This window comes from Phyllopteryx taeniolatus, chromosome 9 (assembly GCF_024500385.1).
Source record: "Phyllopteryx taeniolatus isolate TA_2022b chromosome 9, UOR_Ptae_1.2, whole genome shotgun sequence".
Taxonomy (NCBI): Eukaryota; Metazoa; Chordata; class Actinopteri; order Syngnathiformes; family Syngnathidae; genus Phyllopteryx; species Phyllopteryx taeniolatus.
Window position 1 is genome coordinate 20,555,790 of NC_084510.1, and position 21,169 is coordinate 20,576,958.

Here is a 21,169-nt window from a genome sequence, read left to right on the forward strand (position 1 = left end):
ATTCTAAAACAATTTTAGCGGTGTTGACTTTGCCAGTATTCATTTCCCTATTCAATATCCCAATACAGTGGTGCCTTGAGATACGAGTGACTCGACTTACGAGACTTTCAAGATACGAGCTGTCGTTTGGACGATGTCTTGGTTTGACTTGAGAACAAAAATTTGAGATACGAGCACTGTGTGGTGGCAGTCAACTCAAGTCACTTCAGAACAAGCAGCAGTTGGCAGATAGTAAACAATTTTTCAAAAAAGAGGCTTCAAACTCTTTATTGCCACTCCCAGTTGAAGGTTACTGTCAAACATTACTCAACATAAAAAAAATAGCGAATTCCAAGTTGTGAATTTAAAACAACCACATACAGTAGCTTTGCCTTAATCAAGTCCGTTTAGCTTAATAACAACCATTGCAAAACGCCCAAGTCGGGCTAACGAATAGTATTGTCGTCATGCTGTTATAACCTGTTAAGCAACAAATTATTATTATTTTTTTAAAACAAATGGTGAAACACCACATGCGGACAGACTCTAGTACTCACAAGCATGTATTCTTTATCCTTTGTGAAAAATGACTTTTACTGCAGCTTAGTGAGTCAGTTGTGAAACTCTTCTTGGTGTTTCCATGTCTGTATTAGATGGCCCCAGGTGTCTAAGGCGCACACACCAGAAGGAGCAGCACTACTACTGAAATTATATGTGTGCTGTTACTGTTGTTGGATAATGGTGTGCACGTGAAAACAAAGCGTATGCGTGTATGTGTCTTTCACATCCAACTTCACGTTTTTTTTTCTTAGAGGTCCACACAGTTATAAACACATTTTTCCTCCAGTCATTAAAAGTGACGATTAAAGCTGAGAGTCAACACTTCAAGCACATTTTGATTGTTTTTCTTGAACCCCTTTCAAATGTCGTTATCCAAACACTTCAGGACTCTCCATGACCTTTAAATCCCAAATATAGTAACATGCTTTGTGAATTGTTTCGCAGGGCCGGTGGTACAAATATAACACCCTAAAATTAATCACAGTCTTGAGTTTGTCAGGAAACCGCTGTTTAGATAAGATGACAATTCAAATGGCTGTACAGTAAATTACCAAAATAGAGATCTTCTCATACTGAGGTTAGACATATAAACAGTGTATTGACTCACAAATGTATTCTACAATGCACAAAAACATTCACGATAGTTAGTGAACATTCTGTACATAAGCATGTTTCTCAAGCAAGGTTTTTCAAACTGTGAGGCACAGCCTCAGCAGCAGCTTGATGAAAATAAAGGAAAATGTCTATTTTCAAAACCTGTTAATCTTCACGTATGTTAAAGGTAAACTAATATTTTCTTTCTTACTTTCTTTTTTAAAAACTATTGTTTGGCTCAGTGGCTTCAGGGGAAGGGCAGCAGCTTTTGCTAAATTAAGAAAACACATTTTCAAACTTTTCAAGCTAACTTCAGCTAAATCAAAACAGATCCTTTCGTTAACAAATACAGATTTACATACAAAGCAAGGTCGAGGCAGTAAAGTAATATGTTTATCTACCAACAACAAAGTGGTCAAATTAAGTGCTCACAGTGGAGATTCTATGTTCATAGCTATGAAGTTGAGCAAAACAAGCACACCCCAATGCAGCTGCTTTCAATCGACCGATTACCTGGTGGTTAGAATTGTGTATTTTTATTTTATTTTTTTTAACATTTTGTTTATTTTAAGTTTGATTAGTGACATTAAGTAAATAAAACCAAAGCTAAAGAACTTCCAAAGCATTGCAGGTTGCAAAATCATCACATCATGTTGCGAACACCAAAATCCAAATCTCTGCATGTCAATTAGAATGACAAAAGCTTTTTGCTGCCCCCAACCTTTGTGTTGGAGCATAGCAGCCAGTGTCACACAGTGAAACAGTGCACTTTCACAATGTGATCCAAAGCCAGATGGCCGTTAACGTGTTAAAAAGCACAGCTGGTTACTGCAGGGCCTCTTTATGGCTCTAAAACTAATTAGATCCAAATAAACAAATTGCAACCAAGATTAGAATGGACATTTACAAAGAACGTCATCAAAGAAAAATGAGACGAAAAATTATTCTTCATACACACTACTAACAAAAAGTTAGCATTATTGGACTTTCGGGTGAAATTCCAGATTAAAACTAAAATACACTATAACCGTTACATGTTAACTTAATGTAACCCTCTCAATACTTTTGAATGCACTTTTCGGTACATTTCGCACAGCTTGCTGAACAGCAAAATTCACCACAGGTGTTTGATGTATGAAAATATCCAGGAAATGTATTGTTCCATTCATGGATCAAACACCCGTAGTGAATTTTGCCTTTACTTATTGGAGAACAACAAGTTGTGCAAAAAATACTGAAACATTGACCATCTGGACATGTGCATTCAAATATTTAGAGAAGGTCAAATTAAGTTCCTCTGAAAGGGCTGTAGTGCATTTCAGGGTCATCCTGAAATTTCACCTGTAAGTCGACTATCCCTAACTTTTTGTGAGTAGTGTTTTTAAATTTAAAAAGACATCCTTATTAGACCTTGCATATGGATCTACCACTCATAAAGGTATCTGTGCCATTGCTGTTTCCTCCAGAACACATGGGCTCATTTTGTTTTTGTTGCCAACTTTAAGTCTTTTCTCTCTTTGCATAATCTGTAAGGAAAACAAAGACAATCACACACAATATAACAGGTTCGTATATGTTTTGTAAGTATATATATATATATTTTATTTTTATTTTTATTTTTTTTCTTTACTCTGACTCACCCCTTCCAATATTCTTCTGCGGAGTTCTCCCTGCGAGAGAGGCCGCTCTTCCTCATCCGCGACAAGCAATTCGTCCATGTCATAGCTGACACTAGGGAGGTCACAGAACACACCCGTCAGCACAAAGCCTGTAACTGTACGTGCAGAAAATGTCAAATGAAAAAAGAAAATGAAAATAAAAGCCTTAACCTCTGGACTGAAGGTTGGAAGATAATATTTTCCGGGAATATCTCTGTGTTTTCGCCAAAAATGAATTTGGGCAGATCGGATGGATTGTAGTCCTTGCCACTTTGCTGTAATTGGAAATAAAAGTATAGTTACACATAGCAAGTGTACACAACGGTGTTTTTATATGTAAAAGGTTGGGGCATAAAAATGTGCTAGGAGGTAGATGGATGGAAGGATCATAATAATATAATTTATACAAAATATAAATTTATATATTTTAAAATGCATATATATGAACTTTGTTAAATAAAATGTATTTAGATTAAAAATTCTTAGCTGTTTTAAATTATTTTTCGGAACTATTGTTTTTGTACAGCATTGCCGGTTTCTCTTTTCTGTTCACGTTGTAGATTGGCGCTGTCATCTGTTGCTCGGCAGAGTTCCTAGGGCTTGTAACACAAAGGCCTATTAAAAAAAAGCTTAGTACCTATTCCAGTCATGGTGACTAGGCTGTTTGCCAGCGTATGGTTTCTTTACACACATTAATTTCACAACAGAATCACAGCTCTGTATTAAAATATCAAATACACATAAGAAAGGAGTTACCTTTTTATCAAGGAAAGCTTGTATGCTGAGTAGCTGGTTGGTCTTCTGCTCCACCACACTCAAGAAGGGCATTATGTTATTGTCACTGATGGAGTCCTCCATGTCACACTCCACATTCGAGACAATGCTGGTCACTCCTGTGAGAGTAAAACAAGACTCCTTCCTACTTTGTATTGTAAACTGTACACAGACTCACTGGCCACATTATTAGGGACACATGCAGGTTCACGTATAAGCCATTGCTGTATTTGTGTGTTTAAGTGCAAGCCGAACCTATTTTAACCTCCTCCAGGACTTTGCTTATGATGGCGGCACGGGTTTCAAAATCCTCAGTTTGCAATTCGGCGTCCTTCTGCCGTGCACTGACGTCTCTCAGCGAAGCGCGATGGCGCTCCTCCTGTCGCAAACCTCTCACTTTAAAGTGCTCCATCTCTTTCTGGATCTGTATTATACACACATTGGATAGCATGGACTAAAAAACATACAGTAGTGTGGTGGTGTGGTGATGCTTTGAGAGAACAAACTCGCCTGGCTGATTTGATTCTGCAACACCTCAGCTTCATTGTTTTGCTCATTTACAAAATTGAAGAGTGCAAAGTTACGGTCTTCAGCTGCACAGAAAAACAGCAAAACATCCGGTGAAATATACACTGGACACTTCATTAGGTACTTTTATTAGGTTCTCTGGCAAAATCCAACACACAAGCAGTATCAACATTTTGAAAACAATCAAAATATTAAAAACAGCTCTCAGTATGATGCAGTACAGTTTTAAACTATTACAAACGATTAAAAATAAATCAACATTATTAACCCCAGGAAACTATTGCATTACCCTCACAAAATGTTAAGAACTTGAGTAATGTTTAAGATTTTTAATCCATCCATCCATCCATCCATCCATTTTCTGAGCCGCTTCTCCTCACTAGGGTCGCGGGCGTGCTGGAGCCTATCCCAGCTATCATCGGGCAGGAGGCGGGGTACACCCTGAACTGGTTGCCAGCCAATCGCAGGGCACATACAAACAAACAACCATTTGCACTCACATTCACACCTACGGGCAATTTAGAGTTGTCAATTAACCTACCACGCATGTTTTTGGGATGTGGGAGGAAACCGGAGTGCCCGGAGAAAACCCACGCAGGCACGGGGAGAACATGCAAACTCCACACAGGCCTCAGAACTGTGAGGCAGACGCTCTAATTAGTCACCAAAATAAAATACATTGAATTAATGTATTAACTGGATGCCGTTATGTAAAGTTTTCAAAATTTTAATCATTTATTAAAAAAATGATAAATAACTCCAGAAAATGACATAAGATTTTAACAACTAAACTTAAATGTTTTAAATATTTCTTCTAAAATTACGACATAAAAATTAATCTAAAACCCCATAAAATTATTGTATTACATGCCAAAACTTTAGGAAAGTTGTGTTTTCAAAATATTTAAAAAATAAAATACCAAATTAAAAGTAATACTTTCAACATATTATTTAAAAAAATACTGTATATAAAACACTAACATTATTACCCCCACCCATTCCCCCCTTAAATTTAGTTTTCCTTATATTTAGACAATAACGTTTTCCATTGTTATCATGTCCAATCTGTCTTGATTGGCTGGGAGAACTCACATGGTTCCACTGCCTACTTTTAGTCAAACATGTGGCATCCGTTTTGACTCACTTAAGTTACCAAATATGTATCCTTGGCTTGCCCTAGAACAGGTTACAAATCTACCCTGATTTCATTTAGCTCTAAAAACTACAGTGTAGTAGAAGCTGACATCGGATGTACCTTGGATGAACCTGCTGACCAGCAATTCTGGGTCTTCCTCTCCCGTCACAGACTGAATCCTCTGGAAAAACGCCTCTAAATTGTCCGGCGACTCCTCACTCGAGTCTTTCTTCTCAAACTCCCTCAAATTTGACACTAGTTGGTGCAAAAAAGAAAATGTAAATGATAATACATGACTAGTGAGAGAGATAGGCAGACTTTCTTTCAGATCAGAACACCGCATCGTCCCAAATCCAGTATGTCTCTGACCAGGCTCTGTCCCTTCCTGGCCCGTCTTCTCGCTGTATTTGATGGTGATGAAGTCTTTGAGGCTGCACTCATGTGAAATGACCCTCTCCAGCTCCCTCATCTCTGTGTTGTACTGGGTGAGGTCCTTCTCCGCTTTCTCTCGCATCATCGCCAATTTTGACTGAGCCTCCACCCTAAATGCACAAAATATGACGACTGTCACTCACTTTGTTGTGGATTATATATATATATATATGTTTGTGTGTGTGTTTATATACACACATATACATACATACACACACACACAAACATATACACACACATACACAGTTCTGAGGACCCGGGTTCAAATCCTGCGTGTAGTTTGCATGTTCTCCCCGTGCGTTGGTTTTCTCCAGGTACTCCGGTTTCCTCCAACATCTCAAAAACATGCAAGGTAGGTTGATTGAAGACTCTAAATTGCCCGTAGGTGTGAATGTGAGTGTTAATGGTTGTTTGTTTATGTGTGCCCTGCGATTGGCTGGGAACCAGTTCAGGCTTGTACCCCGCCTCTCCCCCAAAGATAGCTGGGATAGGCTCCAGCACGCCTGCGACCCTAGTCCGGTAAGGAAAATAAATCAATGAATGTGTATATATTTATATACTGTATATAACTAAATAATAATATAAATAATAATAATGATAAATAAATTTAAAAAAATACATTTTAGTCAACCAATTTGAGGTAAAAACAGCTAAATTAATGCCACAAATAATATAGGACTATTCATGTAAATGCTCGGTGGGTTGGATTAAAGAACGACGTGGGCTCTCTCTCGTAGTGGTACACAAAAGAATCACTGAATTATACACAATTACAATTTACAATATTTAAAACATCAAATACAATTAATGAAACTTGTAGCCATGCAAAAGCTTATGTAAACATTTTTTAATGTACAGTACATTTTTTTACTTCAAGTACTGTACATTATTTTTTAAGTACAGTTCAGGTGTATTGACTTAGGTTCAGTAAATGTGCTTTTTAGAACTTCTCCCTTTGTATTTTTGTTTTTACTGTATTTTAATGTTGGCCATTACGGTGGTACTTAAAAATAAAAAATAGTTTGACAACCACTGTAGTAGAGCATAGACCTCTGCCAAGGCTGACCAAAACTGAAAAACAAATAAACAAACAAAAAACAATCATGACGTTATATCTGCGTTTTTCCATCCAAAAGGTGTGTTCAAACCTCGTACCTTGCATCGTGGGCTGTAGTTGACAGAGTGATTACTTCACCAATCTTCTTCCTGACATCTTGGAGCTCCTATGGCAAGCAATCACAGCGAAGAGCCAGGGATAATGCGTTTAATTTAACACTCGTGTTACTATAATCCTGCGGCGCCTGGGAAATGTGCTGAGACGCTCACCTGGACCAACCTGTCGTGTAGCTGCTGGAAACGAATGCGCTCAATATGAAGAGTCTGCAGCTCCTCCCGGATATGGCCGTTCTTGCTCAGCTGCTCACCGAATTGGGTTAAGGCCTGAGGAGACACATCTGGATCAGTATTGATATGCTAATATGTGAAGCCACACAGCTAAAGATGAGCTTTGATACTCACTCTTTGCAGTTTGTTCTCCAGTGTGCCTACGGCCTCCTGATTCCGCCTGTGCGCTGACCTTTGGGTGTCACTAGTACTGGCGTTCCCTTTTCTCAGCTCTTTCAGCTTCACCTCCATGTTTGAGATCTGCCCATATCACACACAAAACCTTTAATGCTTACAGTATTACTTAAAGGACACCATTTATGCATTCCACCCCCTCCCCCACACACACAATTTACAAAAAGCTTCCAAGCCCAAGGATCAAGAAGCATACTGTTCACCCTGTTTTTCTAGCTTGACTGAAATGAGTCTGTTTTGATGGGGGGGTCATGTCTCATGTCGTGGGGCCAACGCAGAGTACGGCTTTTGTTACTAGGAATAGAGCTAAAAAACGAGTGTGATATGTGAAGCAAATGCGTGCCCCCATAAAGACAGTTAAATGAACAAAAACCTTGTTATTTATTTGTTATTAATTTTATTTTCACTTCCAAGCTGTGGAATTACACCTTGTCAATTAGTCTACTGATCAGTGCATGTGGCGCATGTATCAGACACATAGCAAAACACAAATACCCCCTCCACCAATGAAGTGTGTGCCGTTTGCAAAAAGATAACCTTGAATATGGCAGATCTGCAAAGTCATGGGCGGAGACACTTAGTGTGGGGGCGGTATTGTGTAAATTTGCTGCACCGTTACATAACAATAGGCAATAGTTTGTAAAATTTCACACTTTTGATTGCAAGCAGTTACAAGGTCATTTTTTTCAGAATGTCTACTTTAAGATGACAACAAAAATATAGATAACTTTCGAAAATTTTATCAGTATTTATTTGTCCACGTTGTTGGCTGTGTTCACGTTGTTGGCGGTGGAGATCGGTAGGATTCTCTATTCAAACCCTCAATAAGCACTGGAACAAAACAATGTGTCCACCTGCAACGTGGCGGTGCGTGATGTCACGGGAAAACTATCTATCACTCCAGACTACTGTACTCGCCTCTTCCTGCAGCTCTTTCTGATGCTGCCTTTCCTTCTCCAGCTCCTCCTCCAGGCGGTGTCTCTGCTCCAGCAGCACTTGAAGGCTCTCTGCGTCCTTTTTGTCTTCCTTTTGACGGGACAAGCTCTTACAAGCACCGAGCTTACGTCGCATCTCCTCCTGCTCAGCGCTCAGCTTCTCTATCTCCTGCCTTGCAACACAAATACAGTCATTTAGATTTGGGGCAAAAACAATGAAAAAACACTGGTGAACTTTTCTCCTCACTGTTGCTTGCGCATTTGCTGCTGGGCCTGAATGCTGTAGGCCTGCCGGTCTGCATCCATGATCCGGTACTGTCTCAGCAGTTTGGCGTTCTCTAATTCTGTTGGAAAATTATACATTAGCCTCTGCACACATATTCAAAGTGTATCATGTCTGTATAAACACACATTTACACACACCACTCCCTTTTTTAGGTACAGATGCACTATCCAGTGCATAAGAATAAGAATTGTGTCTAAACACATATATTTTGTTTGACAATTTATGACATTTTAATATCTCATGTATTGGATATATTTGTGCAAGTGTACCTAATGTTGTAACCTGAGTACATTTAGTTCATTATTACCTGTACCATCAACATCTACATCACTACTGTGTGAATGGGCACTTTTGGTTGCTCTTCCTCTGGACATGTTTATACTGCACTCTACAGGACACAAAAAGGGTTGAAAACATTTAGTCATTATATTTAAAAAAAAAAACAACAACAAAAAACACACAGTCCCATCGCCGTCTTGTCAGTTCGCTCTAAATATCTGAATTTAGCCGGGTGCTTATCTTGATGTACAGTAAGCTATATCCATGACGTCAATATTACCCAGGTAAAAACAATATGGCGACAGATTAAATGTTAATTACTGTGCACTACTACAATACTCGGTTAAAAGTCTCACTAACTGTAAGGGAGTTCGTTTGAAAATGATTGAGTTAATCTTACCTGTTTAAAAAACGTGATAATCCGGAGCCTTCTCTCAGTAGAATTTCTCTCGACTATTTGAGTTGTTAGCAACTGTCGCTAAGTCACTTGGAAAACTTCATTTCCCAGCTTGCACCGCACGGGCTGCAAGGACCGATGTGGTAGGTGGAGATCTTAAACGCGACAATTATATTTTTAGGCGTTAGTCAAAGTACTTTTCTCTTATTTGCACACTCAATATGTATTTTATTCATATTCAGAAGTGGCATACAAAAATATTAACATTCACAATCACACCAAACATTTTATTCGTGCCAATTCCACCTAGCGTAGGCCCTGTCTTAATATTCGTAGAGTGGATTTAAAAAAAAAAAAAAGAGTCAATGAGTCATTGATAAAGCAGTATACACTTTTTCTTTGTAATATGAAATGTGTGAAAAACACCCCAAAATTTCTAAGAAAACCCTGTTTGATTTGGCACACTTGTAAATAAAATACGCACACAAAACGTACACGATGTTGTTTGTGGGTTTTTATTTGATTTCGGGCACTTTTGATTTTCGTTTTTCTCAAAAATAAAACTATATTACCTACCTTACCTTAATTGTCATCTTTCTGTGAGTCAGAATCTGTTCATGTCCATATACATTGTTTTAAGATGAACATTTAAGATTTTTTTTTTAAATGTGGTCTTTTTGTCAGATACCCTAGAGAAATGTCATTACCGCCACAATGGCATATTGATTAAATATTTATTAATCTTGTGATGGTAATGACATGTGATGGTAATGACATTTCAAAGTTTTTAGCTAACTGTGCTGTGCTGGTAGAGTTAGCTTACATTTTTCTTTCAGTTCGCTGGTCCTGTACAACATCTTTATATGATTATCAAGTTTTTACAGCAAAATCTTTAAACATATTAACACTACAAGTCGTTTTCTAATGACATGCAATAAAAATATTACGTGACTTAAGGGTACAAATGAGGAAAAAAACATACTCTTCGAGTTATCAAAATGTTTGACTTTTCTCTGTCCTAGCATGTGCTTGAGTGACTAGACAAAAAGACACAGAGAATTAAAGAATCAGCTTTTGAATAAACTTTATTATTCTGAAAATGGTCAATGTGTCGGTAATGACAGCAACTTTAAGGGACAGACATATTTTAGTAAAAATAAAATACAGAATTTGAAATGTTTTGGTTATATGATGAGAAATCATTAATTCTATTATATTTTAAGGAATTTATGGTAAAAGTTACACCATTTTAGCATTTTTTAGTAGAAAGATAGAGCTTCATAAATCCAAACCCTGTGCTAGGGACAGGGTGAAAACTGTAAAATACCACCATAAAACGGCTCTAAAAATGTCAGAATATAGTACTATTAACATAAGATTTTAGACTTTATAACTAGGCACGCCCACTGCTGGGCACAAGGACACAAAAAGGCCCGTAATCAAATAAACACCCATATAGTATGTGACCAACTGATACATTTCACATATGACCAAAAACGGGAAGATTGACAAAAGCAGCTACATTATAGCAACATTAACATTAGTAATATTTGCATCATTTACCTGATATAATTTACCACATACAAAAAGATTTATTTACACACTTGGAATACAATGTTGTTATTGGGTTTACTGCTGTGGATCGTCATTAGTTACCATTGTCCCCTCCAAAAAGTTGCAAAAGTACTCCGAAGTGTTGAGCTCAGGTTTCCTCAACAATAGGTAACATTTTGGGAAATAGTAAGCTGCCATTAGTCCGAAGTTGCTGACCATATAGAAGGAAATCAGAATAATATACCTGTTCCTTTCATCCAGACCCATATAGATAGGAATAAAGGTCACCCAAATCATGCAGTAGATTAACGTGGAAAAGGTGATGTCCCTGGCAAGGTAGTACTGATGCAGAGGTTTTGTTGCCATGAAGGTGCACATGAACGACATAAGGGCCATTAAAACATTGAGGCCTTGCATTAAGGCGAGACCGACCATCGGTATCACCGGACATGACAAGAAGGCCCTCAGGAAGTTTATTTCCATGTTGGCCACATGCTCTGACAACGAGGGCCCTTCTAGGATAAACCAGCCGCAAAAAACGGCCTGCACGGTGCAGCAGATGATCAAAAACAGCCAGCAAGCGGGACCTCGAAGTGTCTGCAGATGAGAGGCGGCCTTGTCGGGGAACTCTGTTATTAGGAAAATCTGCATTGGAAGACAAGTGAAACAAGATTTTTTTTTTTTTTCCCCTTTACAAATGTTCATATAGTGGAACCTCAAAGATTTAACACCCCAAAAGTGGTACAATTTGAAGCTCAACCAAAATATTTAGGGAAAACATGCCTTAAAAGTTCCAAATCATTATCATGCATGATGTCGAACTCAATCTAGGAGTTATAGGAGTAACTCTGATACTGTCTGTCTGTTGCTTGTTTTTTGTCATATCACCACAGAATGACCTGATGGCAAAGGAAGAAAAGTGTAACAATATCACTGTCTCCTTTGCTTTTGCCCCTTTCCTGTCTTTGTATTATTATAATGTAGCCACAGCGGCCAGGGCAATCTGGTTCTTCCTTAACAATCGCGCACTGGTGTCTGTGGTTCCTCAAAACGTTTTTTACCAATAAGAACACCAGGGCTCACAGTTTTTCCGTTACAGTGAGTTGGTATGTTTGCGAGGGTCTTTCACCAGGTGTGCAGGTGTGACTTGCTGACTGTGATTTGTTCGCGGTTGTCCAGTTCAATCGCATTTGGCCGTATTGCTTGGTGTGCGCGGCACGGTGGACGACTGGTTAGAGCGTCAGCCTCACAGTTCTGAGAACCCGGGTTCAATCCCTGGCCCTGCCTGTGTGGAGTTTGCATGTTCTCCCCGTGCCTGCGTGGGTTTTTCTCCGGGCACTCCGGTTTCCTCCCACATCCCAAAAACGCTAAATTGGAAATGGAGACCCTAAATTGCCCGTAGGCATGACTGTGAGTGCGAATGGTTGTTTGTTCCTATGTGCCCTGCGATTGGCTGGCAACCAGTTCAGGGTGTACCCCACCTCCTGCCCGATGACAGCTGGGATAGGCTCCAGAACGCCCGCGACCCTAGTGAGGAGAAGCGGCTCAGAAAATGGATGGATGGATGCTTGGTGTGCGGCGGGCCCAACCTGCATGTTTTTGGACTGTGAGAGGAAGCCGGAGTACCCGGAAAGCTCGGGAAGAACATGCAAACTCCACGCAAGATGGCCAGATGTTAGATTAGAACCCAGAACATCAAAACTATGGGGCATACGCTCTGGGTAATGACTATAGTAATAAAATGAGAACTTAAGATGATGAGAAAGTTGCCACCAAAGTGTTTTCTGTTCCCTCCTCTGTTGTTTTTTTTTTGTCAGGAGTGTTCAAACTGAGTATTTTTAGCCAATTTAATTTTATGTGTCTTGGGGTCATAATCTCGTTGTACTTACTGTATAAGGATGGTAAAATGTTACTTAAAACAAAATTAAGGTTTTATGATGATCAATGTGTTCAATGTTGGAGGTCCCACTGTGCTAAACTAATGTCATTGCTCACCTGCAGGGAAATGGAAGTGATAACAGAGAGGGCCATGGTTTGTAAAATGGAGATGAGGGGCAGCTGAAGGTGACACACCTCGTTGCCCGGCTGCCCCAGGAAGAGCGCTAGACTGAGGCAGGCTCCCATCAGGCTGAAAAGCACCACAAAGGTCAAGGATCCACCGGAGGCCGCCACCACGGGGGTCCGCCAGTGCTGCAGTAGCACAACGGCCACACAGACCTGACACAGCAGCAGCAGTGACCCGCCCAGCGCCAGATGAAGTGCTGCAGGCGTGTCCCAGGACAAGACATCAAAGGTGGGTTCAGTACAGTTGGTGCTTAGAGTCTGCGACCATTGGCCTCTAGGGCACGGGGTACACTGGATGTCCTCTAGTTTTTGGAAAACACAACAAGTAGAGCCTCACATATCAAGTTGTAGTGGAAAGCAATTTCTTAAAATGTCCACATGAGCAAGGATAAAGCTTTTTTTCCCCCTCAAATATAGACAGAAAGCTGATTGAGTGGATTTATTCTTCGCAAGTAGTGAAAGAATACAACTGAGCTCTACTCCTAAATGAGTTTTAGAGGGTGGAAGGTTTAGGTTTAGGTTGTAATATTGACTAAAGCAGTATATACAGGCCCTCCCATACTTCCGAACATTTAACTTATTGGACGTACTAACCCTTTTTTAAATACCGCATGAACAAATTTCAAATTGCGCACCTTCAGTGCAGTACATTGCACTTTTAACAAACATTTAACCAATCTTAACTGTCGAAAATAGCTTGCTCTTTGATACTTGTTTAATAACTCAAAAATAGGAATTTATTCTAAATTTTTGACGAAATATGCCTGTGTTCTGTTTGTTTGTGTGCTGCTCCCTTTTTATCAAAGTAGCAGTTGTTACCTTAACATCACATTTGTGTTTGCCCTTCTATGGCATTTCACGTTCTATGTCAGCATTGAGATAGCTTTTGTTTGTTAGATTTAGATGTTTAAATGCATGTTTCGTTTTCTTTTGTTTTATGTGTTGGTTTTACAACAAACTCCAGTTTGATGCAAGCAGGCTTTGCCTCTTATATACGAGTAGCCTAGCCTGACATTTAACTTGTTTGTAAGTAGGGGAGTGTGTGGATTATGATAGTATATTTATATTTTAATACACATTTGTCATATTTAAAAAAATTCTGAAAAAGAGCTTCCCTTCAGTGAGCCTTGGATGATACAATATGCAAGAATCAAAATTATTAAATATTCTATTCATATTTTTGTTATATTCATTTAAATAGAACCTTAACATTTCTTATCTAAATGAAGTATAATAATTTATGTCAAAATATCTAACCTAGTTTAAAACATGAGGGGGAAATCTGGTTTGGCTCCATCTTGGAATCATGACGTGAGATCCATTTATCATGTTATCCTCATTCAGTAAATGAGGAGTGGAGTTGTATTTTAGCTTATTCCTATTAAAGAAGTATTTAAGAGACACAAACGGTACCTTTATTGGCCTGATAAGTGCCCGGCAGACAGTCAATGCAATCAAAACAGCACGAATGAAAGCCTTTGACTCTGCGCACCTGGCCGATCCCACATGCTGCAGAACAAGTGGACTCGGGGACCTGCAAAAGTGATGGCATCGCATTAGTTTTCTTACGACTCAGGAAGTACTGACTTATTTTGATCTTAAAGGGGACATTTTATGGAAAACTGACTTTTTATTAGCTTGTATACAAATAGTTGGGTCTCTGGAGTGTGAAATTATGCAACTAGGTAAATCCTTAGTTATTTGCCTGGCTTCAAAAATGTTTCTGTAAGCGAGCCATTCTGAATTGTGTCAGATTGTGATGTAACAATGCCGCTAATTTACATAATATCGCCGCCACCCCCAGTTTATCCACCTCATGACCTTGGAGCTAGGCTGGGTGAAGATCCGCCATTTTCAAGCAACAGCCGGAGGTAAATGTTTTTGGCTAAGTTTTTTTCGTGGGACAGGTGTTTGCAATGTGTCCGCTGGATGTGGCGCATAGATAAATCCACACACTAATTCATATTGTAATTTGGTGGCTTGGTGTTGAAGTGCTGCATCCACTAAAGAAAACACAAATGAGTCTTTTACTTTGTCTTCATGGGGGGTCGGATTTCTTTTCGTTTCTGTGGGCTGTTTGAGAAGTTGAGAAGAGTTGTTGCTTGTCCTAGTTCTGCCTCCGGTTGTCATAGTAACAAAAGCTGTACTCTACATTGGCTTTGCAGTACGGAGGGGGGCTTTTATTATTCAAGACATCTAGGAACTGTTTTAAATGGAAGAAATTGCATAGTATGTCCCCTTCAGGTTTTGGTTTTTAAATTACCTCTGAGTTTTCAGTGTGCCATTTGAAAAGGGACTTGTTGATGGACAGCACTTCGTCAAAGCTTCCAACAACCATAAAACTCAGATGTGAGTCGCTCCAAACCCACTCGATCATGCCGTAACCTATGTTGGGGTTTCCGCTACTGTCAAACACTAAATGATTGCCATTAATGTCAAAAGATGTGTTCCGTAATACTCGTAACAACTGCAAAACAAAACAAACACACATGCAAAGTCATTGTTAGTAACAAAACCAGAATGGCCTCTCTTCAAGGTAGATTCACCTTCCAAGGAAGAATTTTGGTCTCAGCATCCCATTTGCAGGTGGTCCGGCTGCATCCCAACATGTTGTGCAAAGACTGTGCCACACTGTAGATGGCGGCATACACACTATAAGACGCTCTCTGCACTGGAGCGTTCATGACTAAGCTCATGTTTGCAGGTGACAAGTTCCAACATTGTGGACAGGGATCGTCGAGCTGTGGTGCATTATGTGACACCTTCTTCTCCTCCGTTAGTTTGGTGAAGAGCGCATCCATGTAGGCCGGTAGCAGATCCAGGGTCTGTGTTTTGTAGGTGAATCCGATGATCGTACCGATGGTTTGGATATCAGGGATGGATGTTAGGCGATTGTGAACGACCCAACTTGCACTGGCGATCCACACGCCTTTTATTTTCCTCTTTATAACCTGTGAATGATGGCTACAAAATGTAACCCTTTTATGCATCAATTACAGTAGGAATATGGACGTTTGTGCCCAAGTTAAGCAATGCAATAGAACATTACAATATGCTTTGAATGAAATTAATTACATTGTTCATTCATAGTTACATTTAGAAAAATAATAATTTAATTGAATATTAAATAGATTTTCAATTCAATATTAATATTTTAATGACATTTGTGTTTAATAATGGTATTTTGATTTTTCATGTGCATTGAAAAGACATTTTAGAGTGCCAGTAAATAAGTCATTAAATTAATACAAGCGCCACTAATTAACAACAAACGGCATGAAATAAATACAAAAAATGTTTACGAATAATAAAAAAATATTTTAAATAAATAGAAATGTTATTCAATCATAAAATTAGTCAATAATTTCTTTAAAGACTGTATCTGAAATAAATGTACTTATTCTTTGTTTAGTAGATTCAATATAATCATTAAATAATATATTTCACATTTAAAGGGATAGTTTGTAATTAAAAAAAAAAAATCACTTGTCATGCTTGTTAAAACTGTCACTATAAATTTTACAGTAGTACATTATTAAAAGGGTCTGTGAAAACCTCAAATTAGATTTTTAAGAAACCTCCTCGCCCAGAAGGTGTGAGGTTTCAATGATCTGCCGTGCACTCGTGGGCATAGCCCCTGCACGTCAAGCTGACTTACTTGGGGCTCTGCTGAAAGTAAGAGATGGCAGGGCCACAGGCAGCTGGGAGGTTTCAGAACCGACCAGCTCTTTATGATTTTTAATTGATTGTTCATTAAAAAAACAACAACCTTCAAATCGATAACATTTAGTGTTATAGTAACAGTCTATTAGCAATAAGTGCCATGGCCGTGGGTAAAGTTGGTTTGTTTACAGTGCACGTCCTGTGCACATATTGTGAGCAACGGGTGTGGCTTTGGTCAGAGACTCGAGGGGGAGGGGGAGATTGGCGAAATGAGGCTACATTCAAATCTTGCTAGCAGGTTTAAAACTACAAACCCTCCCCTAATAAATTAATATTTGCATGTAATAATTGAATTCCCTTTATAATCCTTTATTTTTGCCACAAAGAACACTCCACATATATGGCAGCAATGCTTTTTTTTGTTACTCGTCGAAGATAAAAAAAATCTAGGCCCTACTTCATTTTTTTGCAAGGAGTTGGTGACACGTCCACATGCATTTGAACTATTAACGTATGGAATATGTTTTTAACAAAACAGTTTGTCAAACTTTTGATCTCAGAGCTACGTACATCTTTCACTACATATACTGCCACCCACTGGTCAGCCAGTCTTTAAAAATCAAGATGATGAAAGGCCAGAAGTGCAGCGCAGGGAAGGTGTATCTCTGTCCAGTGGGTGGTAGGATAACACACTAACATCCACTGGAGTTATTCAGTCACAACTTTGCCATCAAGACTCATGCATAGAGAAGAAAACTGATTTTGAAAAGGAATGGGTAGTTTATCATTACAGTTGCTTTCTTTTCATGATTATAAGTGTCGACTTGCCTCTTTAAAGAAGACCTCAGCTGGGTCTGGAAGAGAAAAGACCAACACCACTTTGACATTGGTGGCTTGGATGTTGTCGACAATAATCTTGACCGCTTCGACGGGGTCGGTGTAAATCGGAATCATGCCCTTGTAAGCCACGCACGTCGACATGGTCTCGGCTTTTTTGGTGAACTCCTGTGTGCCTTGTTGGCCGTACTCTTCATCGCTGCCCACCACCGCCACCCAGTTCCACGCGAACTCCTTCAGCAGAAGCACCATGGCATTCACCTGCCATGTGTCACTGGGCACTGTACGGAAGAATGACGGGTAGACGCGCTTATTGCTGAATTTGTTGCTCGTGGCGCCAAAGCTGATCTGAAGCGGGAACAGTCATATGATGGCACTTTTAGTAGAAATCAAATGATCCAACATAATCTGAAGTGGAAGTCGAGATTAAATATTAAACCACAAAAAAAGCTATTGGTTTGATATTCGACTAAAGCACAAACACGTGTTGTACGCTTTGGTTGTCGAATGAAATCTAACACAAGCGCTGTCTTTACAAAGATAATAACACTCAGTTTTGACTGACAATGTCAGAGAGGTATTAATTGAACTGTATGTTTTTTATTAGGACCCAAGCATACGATGGGACGGCTGCCTTTAAATTTGTTCATTTCTTTGTCGTTATTTGTAGGCCAAATAAATCCCAATTTTAAGGGATTTCTGCTTGTCAAATTTTCATTATGTTCTTCCTGGTCAAAATTTGTCTGGTAGTGCTTGCACACGTGCGACTCTGTAAGCACTCTCCAAAATTAGCCTTAGGCCCCCTGCACATCCAGTGACATGGCCAAACGCGACTCAACTGTCTTGGAGTGTGTGGGGTTTAGAAACTAGTTTTCATGAAAGGCTCACCGTCGGCCACTAGCTTTGCTGTGATTCAAGGCGTTACAACGTCACAAATGTAATAGCCAATAATTTTTTTTGGGAGGAAACCAAATTGTATTTTTAGGGAGGCTGAAGATCAGTATTAGGGGGGCTCAGATTATAAAACTTTTTGGGGGGGCTTGAGAAGTTCATCTTAGGATAAAAGTCTTGGAGCAGAACATGGATTGGACTGTTTTTATAAGAGTGGAAAAATCAGAGATTTTAGAACCAGTCTGATCCGATACTCTTTTTTTTTTTTTTTTTTTTTGACATCGGACTGATTTCCGATCTCAAATATCTGATCGGAACACCCCTAATTTGTAGTGCACCTGCGCAGCACTCGTGCACCCGTGTTTATAATTTCATATGTACTTGTGGATGGAAAAAGCGAAGTGTCGATAGTCTCTTGCAGAAAGAACTGGATGCAAGTTTTCCCAAGGAAAGATTATGTCAGTTTGGCGGTGGCATCAGTTCAGTCGCTTTTGACCGTGTTGCTCGGTGTGCGGTAGGCTTTAGCAGCATGTTATTTGGCGTCATTTCGATCATGAATTAACTCAGAAAATAGTCTCAAAAGGCCATGCCCAAAAAGACAGGAAGCCTGACATTTTGGTTTGAAGCAGCCATTTTAGAGTTATTTACCATTTTCAGGTGATCTCAAAAGTGAATCTGCCCTTGACATTTTGTCCAATTACACTTTGTACTAGATAGATGGGTGGCACTAAATTGTGAAAATATTTGTTTATGTCATTTCGTTAGGGCTGTGCATGGAAGCAAATTTTGGGCCTGTATTTGTGAGTTTTCTGTATTGCATCATACTGAAAGCTGTTTACGCCCCTCATGTATCTTAAACAACCAACATACTATGAACACATCTAAATCCCATTCCATTCTACATAATCTCAAACATTTTGTTCAATAGAGTAATCTGATAGTATCAATCATTGTACTAAGTCATTTCCATCCAATTGACTGATCATAAGTCGTTGTTAAAATAGGTCAAGGAGAATGTCTATTGAAGAACCAAACCTGCGGCATCAGAAAGAATCCCAGAACTTTCCCAATGACTGACACCATTTCGGAGTTGAAGGGCCCAATCACGGCCACCACTCTGGTCTCGTAGTCAGTGTAGTTGCACTCCACAGATAGCTCCCCGCTTTTTTTTGCAGTCAGGAAAGAGATAGTCGGCCTCACAATGACAGCGCTTTGTTTGCACGTGTCATGGATTTCATAACCAAGCTTGACGCCGGGGAGCAGTGCTGGGTTCGCGTTGACATCGTCCACCGCATATTTCATCACCAATGCAAGTCCTAGTCCGAGCTCATTCAAACTGGGGAGAAGGAAAATAAAAAGCTTTCTTTTATCCTTATGAGGTCTTTGAACTATCCACTCTCAATGTCAAAAATTGCTACATTCCTCAAAACACCTGTGAAAATATCACTACTATTTTTTTTTTACTTTAAAATAGTCAATCTTTTAGAACTACTTCAGCCTGAAATATACACGTGAATTGTTTTTTAATAATCACAGGATGCCACACGTACAGTGTGAAGGCAGACATATCCCAGTATACCTTTCACATCTGATGTCGTTCGGCTTGGTCCTCTGCGTGAGGTTGGTAGTCAGCTGGTTGATGGTAAAGAGGCCACCCAGCATAATGTCTCCAGATAAATTGAAGAGGCTGGTGGAAATGTTCTTAAACCATGCAGGTGAAGTCAAGCAGCAAGTCAGTCTCAAGGTCCAACACAGAACCAGAAGATTCAAACATGCAACCATGTTTCTTATAATCACCGTAGAAAGAGGCTGGAGGGATGAGCTCAGCGCTTGCAGGTTTACCATGAACACTTTTGGCATGCAAACTCACTTGTAAGGTGAGCGTGGTATTGCCGCTCCCCCCCCCCCCCCACCCCCCACCCACCATCAATGCTCAGCAGGACGTATTAGATGAGGTGGTAAAGTGGTCGTCTCGCAACCTACTGGTAGTTGGTTCGACCCACAGCTCCTAAGGAGCGCTGTTAATTCTTTTTTTTTTAAAAAGCTCTGTGAAGTGAAGATAAAAATGTCTTATAAATTTGACACACCACAGAGAAGAGTGTTGTTAATAAGCCTGATAAATTTGAATGAATAATAAAAGTATATAAAACGAGGCTCCAAAATCATGAAAAATAGAGACCTCCTTCCAGTTGAAGAACGCTGTGGGCGTGTCTGCTGAATGCGGTGAAAACACGCCCAGCTCGACCTTCATCTGTCACTCAAATACGTGCCTGTGGCTCACACAATGTCTGTAGTGTCAGCCACGGACGTGTGTGTTTAATAAACAACTTTAATAACTTTCCTTGAAGTGTCTTTGTTTATGTGGACCCCCACACCGACATAACACCAAACCAGGCGGTGATGTATTAGATGACCTCGCCGCTGGTCTAGCGACCTAGCTCGTTCGCTTGCTAGCTTGTTAGCACGTGGGCTAGCGAACGTAATAAAACAGTTAACTTTCCCTGAAGTGTCTCTGTTGTGTGGAGCCATGTGCAGCGCACAGAGCATTGGCCGGCCCAAAAGCCGGTCTGTGAGCCCGCTAGTGGCTACTAGCTACTAGCCACTACCGGGCTCGCGTACCTGCGGTTGGGCTGCCAAACGCTTGCTTCAAACAGTTTATTGCCACTCCCAAAGCCTACTGTCAAACTAAAGGAAAAACAATCACATAACATTGATTTTGGAAAGTCAACTAGCTCAATGCTAATACAGAATGCAAAACACCATAGACAGGTTAACGAATAACATAAAGTCGTGGTGTTGTAACCCTTTTTAATCAACGGATATTTGAACACAAACGGTGCACGGCACATGAAGACATAACAATATAATCGGCAAATTTTCTTTATCTTCTGAGAAAAACAACGACTGTTTTACTGCAGCTTACACGGTCACTTAGCTGTGAAACTCTTCTTAGTGTATTATATATGTCTGTATAATAATGTTTGCCAAGGCATGTATAACAGGAGCTGCACAATGACTTAATCA

At 39.7% G+C, this 21,169-nt stretch overlaps 2 protein-coding genes across 3 annotated transcripts; both read right to left on the minus strand.

Annotated features, from left to right (window-relative positions):
* Positions 1 to 251: 251 nt before the first annotated feature.
* odad1 (outer dynein arm docking complex subunit 1) lies at positions 252 to 9,533 on the minus strand. 2 transcript variants are annotated; one of them, XM_061786185.1, is made up of 15 exons: positions 9,140 to 9,530; positions 8,768 to 8,848; positions 8,422 to 8,518; positions 8,158 to 8,347; positions 7,180 to 7,305; positions 6,988 to 7,101; positions 6,817 to 6,884; positions 5,599 to 5,771; positions 5,350 to 5,484; positions 4,077 to 4,159; positions 3,822 to 3,990; positions 3,549 to 3,685; positions 2,964 to 3,067; positions 2,775 to 2,865; positions 252 to 2,660 (listed from the first exon to the last, which is right to left on the minus strand). In XM_061786185.1, the coding sequence occupies exons 2-15, from the start codon at positions 8,832 to 8,834 to the stop codon at positions 2,565 to 2,567; spliced, it is 1,650 nt and encodes a 549-aa protein (XP_061642169.1). In that variant the 5' UTR covers positions 8,835 to 8,848; positions 9,140 to 9,530; the 3' UTR covers positions 252 to 2,564. The 2 variants fall into 2 exon arrangements, with proteins under 2 accessions (XP_061642169.1, XP_061642166.1); XM_061786182.1 differs by having other exon boundaries at positions 5,350 to 5,771; positions 9,140 to 9,533.
* Positions 9,534 to 10,282: 749 nt separating this feature from the next.
* Positions 10,283 to 19,998, minus strand: LOC133483689 (taste receptor type 1 member 3). Its single transcript, XM_061785219.1, has 8 exons — positions 19,725 to 19,998; positions 19,181 to 19,481; positions 17,246 to 17,602; positions 15,301 to 15,705; positions 15,018 to 15,221; positions 14,168 to 14,288; positions 12,686 to 13,056; positions 10,283 to 11,335 (listed from the first exon to the last, which is right to left on the minus strand). The coding sequence occupies exons 1-8, from the start codon at positions 19,988 to 19,990 to the stop codon at positions 10,766 to 10,768; spliced, it is 2,595 nt and encodes an 864-aa protein (XP_061641203.1). The 5' UTR covers positions 19,991 to 19,998; the 3' UTR covers positions 10,283 to 10,765.
* Positions 19,999 to 21,169: the final 1,171 nt, after the last annotated feature.